The following is a 14,141-nucleotide window of genomic DNA, read 5'->3' on the forward strand; positions in this document are numbered from 1 at the left end:
GAGCGCGGAGGCTTGCCCTAGGTCACGCAGGGGCCCCAGCGCGTGGTCTGCGGGGCACCTCCACGCTCTAGGAGCCTCGCGACAGCGCAGCAACGCGGGGCGGACGGGGGGCGGGGCGACCTGGCCGGGATCAGGTGGCTCCGCCCCCGGGGCGGGGCGAGGCCGCACGCTACAGCTCTGGGACGCAAGGGATGAAAACTGGCGCGGCATCCCCCCCCTAGTGGGCGTGGTTCCCCGATCCAGGCGAGAGCCCATTGGGTATTCGTCTGAGAAAGGCAGGGCTTAGCGTTTGATAGGCGTTGGGGGCGTGGCCTCCTTCCTGCGGGAGCGCTCCGCGTGGGACTCCCAGCCTCTGTGACGCAGGCGCGGGCGCGGGCCTGCGGGAGCTCTGCCCCTCGCGGAGGGCGTGTCCTGGGCGGGACCGTGCAAGGTCCCGCCTGGTCCTGGAGCTGTGGCCAGCGCCGGGAGGGCCCGGCCGCGGGATGTGAGTGTGGCGAGGGCGGGAGTGGGGGCGCGGGGTGGGGCGCAGGCAAGCCCCCGTGTTCCCAGGGGTCGCGTGGGCGGGAGCACCAGTGCGTCGGCGGCGCGGCGGGGCGGGGTGGGGCGGGCCAGCCAGGTGCGGGCGCAGGTGGGTCGGGCGCTGGGACGGTCGGGCCCGCACGCCGGGTCAGCCCGTGTCATTTCTCTGCGGCCCGGGGGACCGGCGCCGGTCGATAGTCGCAGGTCTGACGCCTGCTCGCGGCCCCCTCCAGCGTCGCGGAGGCCCCGCAGTGGCGACAGCTGCGGAAGGGGGACGGCGTGGATGGGGGCACGGGGACCGGAGAGACCAGCGTCCCTGGCTCCGCGTTGGGCCACAGCCTGCGCGACCCCCTCCCTGCGGGACCGCGGCTCGCGCAGCCGGGACGCTTTCTTGCTCAGCTGTTCAGGTGCATTTTCTCCATCCTGGCGACAGGCACACATTCTATAGGAAACTGAGGCCTAGGGCCGCGCTGCTAATCGTTATAATTTGTCAGCGCGGTGCTGAGGCCTTGCAGCCAGACGCACCTGGTGCGCACCCGCTGCTCCGCAGACCTGCAGTGGGGGCTGGGTCCCCGCCCCCAGCCTCCTCCGGTGCGACGGTGCAGCCTCCCTCTCCCAGGACTGTGAGGATTGGGCCGGACCGTGCAGGGAGAGAGCCAATGCTCAGGGAGGATCCGCTGTTATTGTTGCCGTTGCTGCGTTGGTCCCTTTTCGGCGGCGGAGGCGGAGGCGGAGGCGGAGGTGGTGGTGGTGGGGAGCTCGTGGTACCAGGTCAGGGCTGTCTGGTATACCAGAGCCGACTGGCGCCGCGCGGGGGGAGGCTGCTCCCCACACTGAGACCATCCTTGTCTGTGTGTTCTGTCCCTGTGCCCACGGAAGGCCGCACGCCACCCAGCTGTACCAGCATGTGCCGGAGACGCGGTGGCCCATTGTGTACTCGCCCCGCTACAACATAACCTTCATGGGCCTGGAAAAGCTGCACCCTTTTGACGCGGGAAAATGGGGCAAGGTGATCAGCTTCCTGAAAGGTATGGGAGGCCCAGCCTTGGTCCCTGAGTCTGCTTTTCTTACCCCCCGCCCCACCTTCCCCTAACAAATCTCAGTCTCTCCTGCCTCCTGCCTCAGCTCTTATACTGCCTTCCACCCACACTGTCAAAAGGATATTTCCGACACAGACTTGTAAGCATCGTATGTCCCTGTCCCAAACCTTCCCTCGCTTCCCATCGCTGTGGACCTAAGTCCTGTGTCCTCCCGTGGAAGCCCAGCAGTAAGGGAGCTAATTCATGATGGCCAGAGGACGCTCAAGTGTGGAGTGATCCAGTGTCCATCTGCCACAAGCTCAGAGTCCTAGAGAAAGAGACCTTTTATCCCAACTTTATGTATTACAAATGGAGGTGACTGGGTCCCACAAAAGTTAGGAAACTTGCCAACAGCCACGTAGCTACTAGGGGGCAGGGTGTGTGTGTGTGTGGAACTCAGAGGTCCAGGCTCTGACCCTTCATGGCTTGTCCCACTGGGCTGGGTGATGCTTGTACTGTTTTGACAGCGGTGAGGCAAATTCCAGAGTCACAGCAGGCGGGTAGGAGGACATTCTCCTGTTCTCTCCATATCAAACATGCTCTTATTGAGGGAAGTGGGAAATGTTACCTGCAGGGTTACCTGGTGTAGGACGACTCAATCCTTCCGGATCACAACAGCACAGAGCAGGTCTCACTTTGGGGCTAGACCATCTTTATTTAACACGAAGCCCAGCTGCCTTTGTAACACACCAGGAGCGAGCGAAGGCCCTGCACCTTGCAGACCATAGAATCAAACTAGAGATTTAAGAACACTGTTTCTCTTGTATTTGTTCTTTTTTATTCTTATTTCTGGTTAACTTCTGTTTATGGCAAGTGATACTGAGGTTATGTTTGCAACAGTGGCCAGTGTGAATATTCACTGGAAAATAGTAAATAGAAAAGACTACAAACTGAGGGCAAGAACTCCAGGGAAAGGAGCAGAGCCAGCCTGCCCTTTCCCTGCCTTACCTGCTGTTTCCCCTGCCTTACGGAGCATGGTCCTTCACGCTGTGTTCCAGTCTGAGCCACTCCACCCCCCCATGGCCCCTTCTGGGGCTCTTGCGTCACCTAGTAGCCTGACAGAAGGGTCCCTTGTCTCCCTCTTGCGGAGCCAGCAGCCCTCCTGGGCCCCCTCCTTTCCCCTATGAGGATGTAGGTGGAAAGGAGGCAGGGGCCACATGGTGAAGGGCCTCCAAGAAAAGAGCTGGCCCTGTGCCTGCAGGCAGTGGGGAGCCATGGCACGTTCTGGGGTGGGGTCAGGGCGAGTACCTGCTGTATGGTTGATTTCTCGGGGTAACACTAAAACAGGTCTCCCCGGTTGCGACCTTGTTTGCCCCTTTGATGTCCGTAGAACCCGGAGCATCACGGGCCTGTCCTAACTGAGCTCTAGAGCACTTCATGCCCTGGACCTCAGTTTCTTCATCTGCAAAAGGAAGCAGATCTTCCTAGTGTGCGCGAGTGGGCGGTGATGGAATAACGCAGCATTTCCCAAACACCGGCCATTTGCAGACCATTCCCGGGCTCTTTATGCTGCCTCCTCACGCCACCTGCCCCGTTCTGTACTTCATGTTGTTTGTTGACTTAGCCTTTGTTTTTAAAAACCTTCAATAAACTTGTCTTGATGGGAAACATAGGTCACCTAAATGGGAAAAGCCGGTTTCACGTGCCATAAATAGAAAGTCACGGTAAAATATAAACGCCTTGGAAAACCAGGGTGTCGTTCAGTTCGGGCTGCTCCCTGTGGCTGCAGGCTGGGAGGCTGCTCTGAGGGGTTAGGAGGGAAGGTGATCGTGGGTCAGGCAGGTGTGAAAGAGAAGCCACACTCCGCAGCCTCCCCTCCGGCCCCCAGAGTGGTGAAAGCGTGTGTCTCACCTCGAGAGTTGACATCACTGACCCGTGCGTGCTCTGCCTCCGAAAGCTGTGCAGACGCACCCGAGCTCACCTCAAGTTATCAGTATCTTCGGAAGAATCTTTGTGTGCACAGTGTCCCCAGTGCCCTGGCCTAAGGGCCTGGACCGTTGTTCACACCGACCTGGGAGGTGGCCCGTTCTCAGCAGGGCCCACCGTCTCCCGGGGCAGGGCCGGGCGGGCCCCCACCCCCCAGCAGGGAAGCAGGTGCCCTCTTTATGGTTTCAGAGGAGAAGCTTCTGTCGGATGGCATGCTGGTGGAGGCTCGGGAAGCCTCGGACGAGGACCTGCTGGTGGTTCACACGAGACGCTACCTCAACGAGCTGAAGGTACAAGGCTGAGGGTCTGGGGCTGCCCTGGCCCAGGAGGGCTACCAGCCGGGGGGGGGGGGGGAGTGGCAGCTCAGCCTGGGGAAGCGCAGCCCGAAAGGGCTCATTTCCTGTCCACAGTGCAGGGGAAGCATGTGAGTCTGTGGTCCCCGAGAGAAGGAGCAAGGTGGGGCAGACACCAGGGAGAGGCGAGACTGCTCTGGGGGTAGTGAGCTCCCTGTCTCTGGGAGTATGAAAGTGGGACATCCAGTTGGTGTTGGTGGAGAGTGAAACCTCACAGGGATTGCGGCTTCTGCATCAGTGACTTTCAATCTGTGCTCGGTGAACAGGCCTCAGAGACCCCTGCTGGGATGACAGATGGGGACGCCCCAGCCCTTGTCAAATCAAAGCGGTTCTATTTTGGCCTATTTTTATAATGGATTGAAGTTTTAAGATTTTGTTCTAAGAATTTCCACTGCTAAAGACTTGTTAAAAACCGTTAGGCTAAAGATGAATTGGAACTCCCCTGCCCCCCCCGGGCCCAGCAGGGCACATACAGAAACGGTCAGGCAGGAGGTGGTGGTGTGGGGGCACTGGAAGGGTGCTGCCCTTCCCAGGGGCAGGCTGCTGCTAAGCCCCACTGCAGGCCCGGCACGGCCGGAGTGCCTGGCTTTACCCAGGCTATCGAGTGGCAGTTTCTGATTTCTTAATGTTGCAGCTCATTTGAGATGTTAAGATTCCACCCGCAGACGGAACTGGGCCTTCATGCTGCCTGCTCGCGGCCTGTCCTCAGCGGCCGAGGTTCTGAGGGAGGAGGCAGTCGGGCCCCTGTGTGGGAGCGGAGGGCGGGCTGGACGGGGGGTTTGTATCAGATTGGGTGCTGTTATCCTGTGCTGGTGGGGTCAAGGGTGCAACAGGTTCTCTGCACCCAACAATGTGGGAGCCCTTTGCACTGGCAACCTATATAATTTTATTAACCACGGTCACCCCTAATAAAGTCAATAAATTTTTTTTTAAAGAAAGAATGTGGGGCCCTGGCCAGTTGGCTCAGTGGTAGAGCATCAGCTCCGGGGTGTGCAGACATCCCAGGTTTGAGTCCTGATCAAGGCACACAGGAGAAACGATCATCTGCTTCTCCCGCCCCCCCCTTCTCTCTCTCTTCGCCCCCTGCAGCCAGAGGTTTGATTGGTTTGAGCTCAGCCCCTGGAGCTGAGGATAGCTCAGTTGGTCTGAGCACATCAGACTCTGATTCTAAAAATAGCTCAGTTCTTGAGCATTGGCCCCAGATGTGGTTGCTGGGTGGATCCTGGCCGGGGTGTATGCAGGCATCTGCCTCACTATCTCTCTTCCTCTCTCACCTAAACAAACAAACAAAAAAACAAAAGAATGTGGGACCCCTAACCCCCAGGCTTCCCAGCTAGACTCATTTTAGACTCAGAGCCAGAGGTCACTGGGCCCCTCCCCTGCATCAGTGGGAAGGCCTAGGCTCAGGAAGAGGCCGCACCTGCTCAGGGTCTCCCAGGAGGGACGTCAGGCAGGCCTGGGGGAGGCCCCGGGTCAGGCACCCAGTCCGGTCCTCCAGGTGCCTGGGCACAGCTCTGCTCCCCCTTTTCCCGGACTCTGGCCTACCTGTGGGAATGCTGGGTGCAGTCGGACAGTGTTAACTCGGGAGAGAGAACCAGGAACAGGTTGATACCCAGCTCCTGGGAGAGGGAGGTGTGTGAGGCCTTGGCAGGAAGCCCGGCCCTCGGCTGCCCTCATTTCCTGGGGCTTGGACATGCGCGGTCACAGTCCATAGCCCAGGGGCTGGGCCAGGAGGACATGCCTGCCAGAGTCCAGAGGGGAAGGGCTGGGTGCAGGGACAGAAAACTGGGGTCAAGGGTGGGGGAATACCGGTGTCCACCTGGAAGGATTAACCAGGATGGTAGGATTGAGTTTTGTATTTGACCCGGAGCTGCCTGGCAGCCAAGGCAAAAAGAGAAACATGATGAATTCCAAACCACCTACTCAGGTGAAGGGTGTTCGGTCACTCAACGTCCGTCTTGAGCACTGACTGTGGACTAGGCACAAAAAAACGAACGAGCAAGGCTCGCTGGCGTCGTGGATTTGCATTTCCATGGCGGAAGACTGAAAATGAAGTAAGCACAGAAAAGCGTTTCACAACACACCAAGAGCTGTGAAGAAAGGCAGGGTGGCCGGGTGGAGGCGAGCTCGGTTTGGCTGAGCGGTGGGGGCGGGCCGCACAGACAGGACGGGAGGTTTGCGCTGAGACTAAGTCACGGGAGTGGGTGACGCAGGAGGAGCTTGGAAGGCGGGCTGCTCCAGAGCCGTGGACCTGGGGAGGGACGTGGCCTCCTGAAGGGAGAGGGGACCAGGACACTGAGGTGGCAGGTCACGCCCCGGGAGGCCAGGACACACAGGGTTCTGCAGGCTGTGGAGGAGTTTGGATTCTGTCCCAGCTGCTCTGGGAGAGGGGTGCGGTGGGACACTCGGAGGGGACCCACGCCCATCTCGGGCGTTGTGGCTCTGGAACGAGAGGCTCACCCTGCGGGCGTGCACCCTGTCTCTTTTCTGTGGTGGACCCCTGAGCAGTGCCCCGAGCTCTGGAGGCCTCCGGGGCTGCTCCGCCTTGGCCCTTCTCTGCGTCCTGTGGAACATTCTCACCCCCTCCGCCCTGCCCACCCCGCTCCGCCCTGCTCACGGCCCGTCCGCCCTCCCCACCCCGTTCTGTCTGTGAACACTTTTCAGTTATTTTGCTTCTAGACCTAGGAGTAGAACTGCTGAGTCATATGGTAATGCTGTGTAACTCTTTGAGGCGTCACCAAGACAATTCCCATTACAACTGCCCATTTTATATTTCGAACCACTGCGCCAGGGTTCCAGTTTTCTCTGTGTCCTCACCAGCACTTATTTTCTGGGGTCATTTATTTATTTATTCATTTATATTGTGGCTTGTGTAGTAGGTCAGGTGTGAAGTGGTGTCCTATCGTGGTTATAATTTGCATTTCGGTAATAGTTTATGACATGAAGCATCTTTGAATGCTTTGTAGCCATGTGTGTATCTTCTCTGAAGAGAGGGCGTGTTCAAGTCATGGGTCCATTTTAAAAGTTGGGCCGTTAGTCTTGGTTGTGGAATTGTAGTACTTCACATGTTCCTCTTGTTCCCTGGTTGCTCTGGCTGGCACTTCTGGTTGAATCGATGTAGCAAAAGCAGGCATTCTCGTCTTGTTCCCGATCTTAGGTGCTTTTCAGTGTTTTACTGTTGAGTGAGCTGTTAGCTGTGGGATTGTGCATGTACGTGTGAGTGTGTGTGTGTGTGAGTGACAAATACTCTTTGTCGTGTTGGGGGAGTTCCGTTCTGCTCCTAGTTTGTCGATTGACTTAATGAAGGTGTTCGATTTTGTCAGAGGCTTTTTCCATCGCCTGAGGTGATCGTGTGGGATCATCTCCTTCTCTCCGTTGGCCCCACTTTTACTGCTGTCAGGTCCTGGCCCAAACCAAGCAGCTGGGGCTCCGAGTGGAGCTGTAGCCAGCTTCCTCCCTGCGTGCAGTTGCAGGTTTGGACTCGTGAGGGTGGAGGTCCACCTGAAAAAAGCAGGCAGTGGGAAGCGGTGTCTGCAGTTCGGTGGGCTCCCAAAGGCCATCTGGGCGTGGAGGCCCTGACATCTGACCCGGCCTTGGGACGGGGAAGCCCGCAGGCCGTGCCCTTTGGTGGGCAGTGGGCATCTGGCTGGGGTAAGCCTCACGGGTTCACCGCAGCTCGCTCACTCATTTGTTCAGCTGAGGTCTAGTTCCTTAGAGCAGTGTTTCTCAAATGTGCTTCCACTTCAGACCCTCTGGAGTGCTTGTGACCACCCAGGGCGCTGGGCCCCACTCCCTGAGGTTCTGATTCAGGAGGTCGGGGCGGGGCCTGAGAACTTGCATCTCTAACAGGCTCTCAGGGGCCTTCAGCAGGTGGAACCTGTAGGACTGGGCGGGAGGTGCAGAAGCAGGCGCCTACACGTGGCTCACCAGAAGGTGGCCTAGCCTGACCCCGCGGGGTGTGCTGTGTGCTGACCACTGTGTGCTGACCACTGTGTGCTGACCGGGCAGGAGGCCAGGCTCTTACAGGCTCAGCTGGGGTGGGACAGGTGAGGTGGCCTCCTTAGGACAGGTGCAGGTAGGGACCTGGGGGAGGATTGGCAGCACGTGCCACAAGCACCTACCGTGTGCCAGGCGTCATTCTCGGCATTGTGCAGCAGGGAGCATGCCCGCCCATCCCCCGGGGCTGGGCCCTCTGGGAGAGAGAGGAAACAGTCCAGCTACTGCTGTTGGCGGTGACTAGGGCTGTACACAGAGTGGAGCAAGGGCGGGCAGGGGGCAGTCAGAGTACTTGACACTGGGCAGGGAGGACAGGCTCTCCAGTGGCCCCAAGTCCTCATTCCGGGCCCATTTGTTAAGAGCTCCTGTTTTTCACAGATGAGAGGACATAGAGGGCTGGCCCTAAGTCGGACATGTGTGTGTGTGAGTGACACACACCCTTTGTTGTGTTGGGGGAGTTCCCTTCTGCTCCTAGTTTGTCGATTGACTTAATGAAGGTGTTCGATTTTGTCAGAGGCTTTTTCCATCGCCTGAGGTGATCGTGTGGGATCATCTCCTTCTCTCCGTTGGCCCCACTTCTACTGCTGTCAGGTCCTGGCCCAAACCAAGCAGCTGGGGCTCCGAGTGGGGCTGTAGCCAACCTCCTCCCTGCGTGCAGATGCTGGTTTGGATTCGTGAGGTTTGGCCCTGATGAACCCTTCTGAGCCCTGTGCCTGTCCTGCTCCCATGCACCTGTCCCCTAGTGCCCTGCCCTGCCCGGGCTGGCGGAGGGCCTGACTTGGGGGCAGATCAGGGCAGCCCCACTCCAGCCTGTGCCCTCCTAGATAAGCTATCTGTCCCTGGTGCTGGGTCCTTCTGTCTCTCCCAGTCCACCGCACCCCTGACGGGAGCAGGGGTGTCCAGCAGAACCTTCTGCAGAGAAGGAAATATTCTACAAGGGCTCTGCCCACTTCAGTAGTCACTAGCCACATGTGGCCATTCACCCCTTAAAATATGGCCAGTGTGACTGAGGAACAAAACTGTAATTAAAATATATATATATATATTTTTAAATTAACTGACAGTTATACTCAAATAGCCACATGTGGCCAGCAGTGCCTGGACCGGACAGCACAGGTCTGGAGCATCAGTGAGCCGCACTGCAGTGCACAGAGACCACTGCTGGCTGAGACGGCTGATGTGCCCCGCCTGCCCTTCATGTCCAGGAGTCGAGGAACGCTGGCCGACAGGTGCCTTCTCCATGGGGGCTGGTCCCCTTGGCTGGCGCCCACGTGTGTTCTGGTGACTGTAGGCTTGGCCCACGTAGAGCTCAGTCTCTAGCTCGGAGTTCCCACGCGCGGTCCCACAGGGTGGCAGCTTTGCGGAGTCTGCACAGTGGTGTTATGTAAAACGCGAAGGGGATAGGCGGAGGTTTGTGGTCAGGAGGCGGGAGAAGTGGGGTGAAGCAGTTAGGGAGGAGTCTATGGCACAACGTCCCGGAGCCTGTAACCTGCCAAAGTGGACTCGGGATGTCCAGGAGGTGGGCCACACGAGCGGTGCTCCCTAAACGTGCTTGATGCACGCCCCTTTCTGGGTGGAGCGCCGTCGGGCTAGAAGGCGCTATGGACCGCAGGTGGGGAGCCGCCTTGGTCACGGCGCTGTGTCCACATCGGACCCTCCGGAGGCTGCCTGCAGCGTCACGGCCCTGCAGTCTGTCCGCGGGCTTGCCGAGGAGGACGTAGCCACTCCGTGGGTCCCTGCAGTGGCTCATTTGTGTGTCCACTCGTGTTCACAGGAAGCAATGGCCCCAGGCCTTCCGTACCAGGCTGTTGGGCAGGGGTGAGCAGGTGGAGCTGGCAGCGCTCCTCTCCGGGTCTGTCCCTCCTCCCCCTCCACCCGCCCCACACATGCATACGGACATGCTGTCACTCAGCGGTCGCTGGCGCCAATTCAGTGCCCACCGGAGTCCCCAGTTAGGGTGGGGTGAAGAAAGAAACTACCCAATGCGCCCGGGCCAGGCGGCCCTCAGGTGACGCCCCTCGCCGCTGCGCTACAGCCCGGCGGGAACGCGGTCCTCGGCCTCCGTGCGCTCCAGCAGCTGGAGGGGAGCTGAGAATGGAGGCCCATGCCTGTCCCCCTGTCCCCCCCTGTCCCCCCGTCCCCCCCATCCCCCCATCCCCCCGTCCCCCCTGTCCCCCCCGTCCCCCCCTGTCCCCCCGCCCCCCGTCCCCCCCGTCCCCCCGTCCCCCCATCCCCCCCTTTCCCCCCGTCCCCCCCGTCCCCCCTGTCCCCCCCGTCTCCCCCGTCCCCTCGGCCCCCCCGTCCCCCCCCCGTCCCCCCCGGCCCCCCCGTCCCCCCTGCCCCCCCTGTTTCCCCCTGTCCCCCTGTCCCCCCTGTCCCCCTCGTCTCCCTCGCCCCCCCTGCCCCCCCGTCCCCCCGTCCCCTCCTGTCCCCCCTGTCCCCTGCCCCCCCTGTCCCCCTCGTCTCCCTCGCCCCCCCTGCCCCCCCGTCCCCCCTGTCCCCCCCTGTCCCCCCGTCCCCTCCTGTCCCCCCTGTCCCCTGCCCCCCTGTCCCCCCATCCCTCCCCGTCCCCCTGTCCCCCCCGTCCCCCTTATCCCCCCCCCGTCCCCCGTCCCCCCGTCCCCCCGTCCCCTCCGTCCCCCCTGTCCCCCTCGTCCCCCCTGCCCCCCCTGTTCCCCCCTGTCCCCCTGTCCCCCCTGTCCCCCTCGTCCCCCTCGCCCCCCCTGCCCCCCCGTCCCCCCCGTCCCCCCCCGTCCCCCCGTCCAGTCCATTGGTCCGCGGAGGAGGATGCGAGTCTTCAGTCTGATTGGTGTGGAGGGCGCCGTCCTGATTGGTCGGAATGGCGCGGAGCTGATTGGAGAGGGTGTGAGGGGGGCGGGGCAGAGCTGCGCAGCGCCTGCTGGACCGCGATGGCGTCGGCCCCCACTGGTGAACGGGGAGCCCAGGAGCTGCTCCGTGAGGGCTGCTGCGGGTGGGAACACCGTGCCGGCCTCTCCCTGACGGTTCGCGTGGGAGGCCCCTGCGCAGAAATGGCCGCTGGCCTGTGCCGCTCAATTTGAGCCCCGTCAGCCACCGGGAGCCCCCTTAGAGGCATCTGCTTTCTCAGGGCCCACGACACCCCCATGCACGCATGCACACACGCATGAGTGTGCGTGCACACACACGGAGGCGGGTCCCGCAGCTGTGCACACTGTCTCAGCTCCGGCGCCCCCGCCCCCGCCGGCCGGTGGTCCCTCCACCTACAGGCAGAGGGACAAGGCTGGGTGGAGCTCTCCCTTCAGACCAGTGACCGGGTTCCCTACCCGAGGAACGGGTTAGAGCAGCTTCCCCAGCCTCAGCCGTCTGTATCCGTCCTTACCCTTGTCCTCAGCGGTCCTCAGCCGTCCTCAGTCATCCTCAGCCTGTCCTTAACCGACCAAAGCTGTCCTCAGCAGTCCTCAGCCTGTCCTCAGCCGTCCCCAGCCTGTCCTCAGCGGACCTAAGCTGTCCTCATCCGACCTCAGCCTGTCCTCAGTCAACCTAAGCTGTCCTCAGCCAACCTAAGCTGTCCTCAGCCGTCCCCAGCCTGTCCTCAGCCGTCCCCAGCCTGTCCTCAGCGGACCTAAGCTGTCCTCACCCGTCCCCAGCCTGTCCTCATTCATCCTCAGCCTATCCTCATCCATCCTCAGCCTTGTCCTCACCCGTCCCCAGCCTGTCCTCAGCGGACCTAAGCTGTCCTCATCCATCCTCAGCCTTGTCCTCATCCATCCTCAGCCTTGTCCTCAGTCTGGGAGGGTGGCCACACAGGTGCTCAGGGCAGTGCCAGCACCTGCAGACAGGTCTTCCCTGGTGCCAGTGTCTAAGCCACAGTGGCCCAGCCTCTCGATGCCACCCCATTCCCGTGCCTCCCTGGCCCCTTGCAGGCACCTGCTTTCTTTGCAGGCTTCTCCATGCCTCGGTCTCATTCAGTCCTGGGTGGTGGTCACAGTGGCCACACTGGCCAGTCCTCTCCCACTGGATGCCTTGTAGCCCTGACCTCTCACCTTGCTCCTTCCTGCAGCCTTCTCTGTGCCTGACCTGAACACAGAGGTACTTTCCTGCTAGGCTGCAAGCTTCCCGACTAAGGCTGGATACCCCCGCCTCAGGGCCTGCTGCCTAGCGGGCACTTAGTAAATATTTGCGGAGTACCCAGAGCCCCTCCAAGCCTCTGCCTAGGGTCAGTCAGACCATGAAGGATCTGCTATAAAGAAAGCTTGTAGCAGATGTGTAACATCTAGTTTCCCATTCAAACTATCCAAAAAGGGAAACTAAAGAAACAGTCCCATTTACAATTACATCAGAAACATTCACAGACAAACAGCAGTGTGGTGATGGCTGCAGGAAGGGGGGAGGAGGCTGAGGGTATGGTGGGAAAAATGGTGATAGTTGGAGACTTAACTTGGAGGATGAACTCAATATATAAGTAGTAGAACTATGGACTTGAGAATAAATTTAACAAGGTGGTGAAAGCCCTGTCCTTGGAAAAATGAAAAATACTGAAGGAAGAAATTTAAGAAGATATAAATAAATAGAAGCACATACTATGCTCATGGATAGAAAAAATAGTCATTAAAATATCTATGCTACCCAAAACAATCTATAAATTCATTGCAATTTCTTTCAAAATACCAGTGGTGTAATTTACAGAACTAGAATCAATAATCAAAAAAAAAAGTATATAGAATCAAAGAAGACCTTCAATGTCCACAGAGATCTTGAATAAAAACAAAGTTGTAGGAATCATGCAACCAGACATCAAACTATAATACGAAGCCATGGTAATCAAAATAACATGTTACTGGCATAAAAACAGACATATAGACCAATGGAACAGCCTGACCAAGCTATGGCACAGTGGATAGAGCATTGACCTGGGATGTTGAAGACCCGGATTCAAAACCCTGAGGTTTCTGGCTTGAGCCCGGAGTCACTGGCTTGAGTGTGGGATCATAGAAATGACCCCATGGTCACTGGCTGGAGTCCAAAGGTCCCTGAAATGAAGCTCAAGGTTGCTGGCTTGGTGGGAGCCTCCTCCCCACTGATCAAGGCACATATGAGAAAGCAATCAATGAACAACAAAACTGCCACAACAACAAATTGATGCCTCTTAACTCTCTCCCTTCCTGTTTGTCCCTTTCTTTCTCTCTCTCGCATGCATGTGCACACTAACAACAACAACAAAAAAGAATGGAGTAAAGATAACCTATTTGATAAATAGTGTTGGAAAAATTTTACCTATACAAAATAAATGAATAAAACTAGACCACTTTCTTACACTACATACAACAATAAACTCAAAATAGATTGAAATCTTAAATATAAGACTGGAAATCATAAAACTCCTAAAAGGAAACCATAAAACTACAAGGAAACATAGGCACTAAAATCTCTTTTTTTTCTCGATATCTCATTTCTGTTATTTCTCCTTGGGCAAGGAAAATAAAAGAAAAATAAACAAATGGAACTACATCAAATTGAAAATTTTTTGCACAGCAAAGAAAACCATCAACAAAGTGAAAAGATGACTTACAAGATGAGAGATGATATTCACCAAAGATATATTCTGTGATAGGTTCATATCCAAAATTTATGGAGAACACATAAAACTCAACACCAAAAACAATCAAACAGTCCAAACAAAAATGGGCAGAGGGCCTGAAAAAAACATTTCTTCAAAGAGGAAATATAAATATATAAAAAGATGCTCAATATCACTAATCATCAGAGAAATAAACCACAATGACATAGTACCTCACTCTTGTCAGAATGGCTATCATTAATAAATTCACAAACAAGAGTTGGTGAAGATAAGAAGAGGAAGCCCTTGTGCAATGTTGGTGGGAATGCAGATTGGTGCTGCCACTGTGGAAAACAATATGGGGTGTCCTCAGAAGATTAAAAATGGAGCTTCATCAGGTTGTGGCATAGTGGATAGAGAGTTGGCCTGGGATGCTGAGGACCCAGGTTTGAAACCCCAAGGTCGCCAGCTTGAGCACGGGCTTAACTAGCTTGAACTCATCAGCTTGAGAGTGGGGTTACTGGCATGAGCATGGGATCATAGATATTACCACATGGTAACTGGCTTGGACCCAAAAGTCGCTGTCTTGAAGCCCAAGTTCAGTGGCTTGAGCCCAAGGTCACTGGCTTGAGAAAAGGGTCACTCTCTCTGCTTGAGTCCCTCTGGCAAGGTACATATGAGAAAACAATCAGTGAACAATTAATGTACTGCAACAAAACACTGGTGATTCTC

At 57.5% G+C, this 14,141-nt stretch overlaps 1 protein-coding gene across 1 annotated transcript in view; it reads left to right on the forward strand.

Annotated features, from left to right (window-relative positions):
• The first annotated feature begins 368 nt into the window (after positions 1-368).
• Positions 369-14,141, forward strand: part of HDAC11 (histone deacetylase 11) — a 65,116-nt gene continuing 51,343 nt past the window's right edge. The window contains exons 1-3 of the mRNA XM_066241779.1: positions 369-484; positions 1,399-1,547; positions 3,714-3,814. Of these exons, the coding sequence (XP_066097876.1) occupies positions 483-484; positions 1,399-1,547; positions 3,714-3,814 (252 nt within the window). The 5' untranslated portion in view covers positions 369-482. The remainder of the gene's footprint in view (positions 485-1,398; positions 1,548-3,713; positions 3,815-14,141) is intronic.

Source organism: Saccopteryx bilineata, chromosome 8 (genome assembly GCF_036850765.1).
Source record: "Saccopteryx bilineata isolate mSacBil1 chromosome 8, mSacBil1_pri_phased_curated, whole genome shotgun sequence".
Taxonomy (NCBI): domain Eukaryota; kingdom Metazoa; phylum Chordata; class Mammalia; order Chiroptera; family Emballonuridae; genus Saccopteryx; species Saccopteryx bilineata.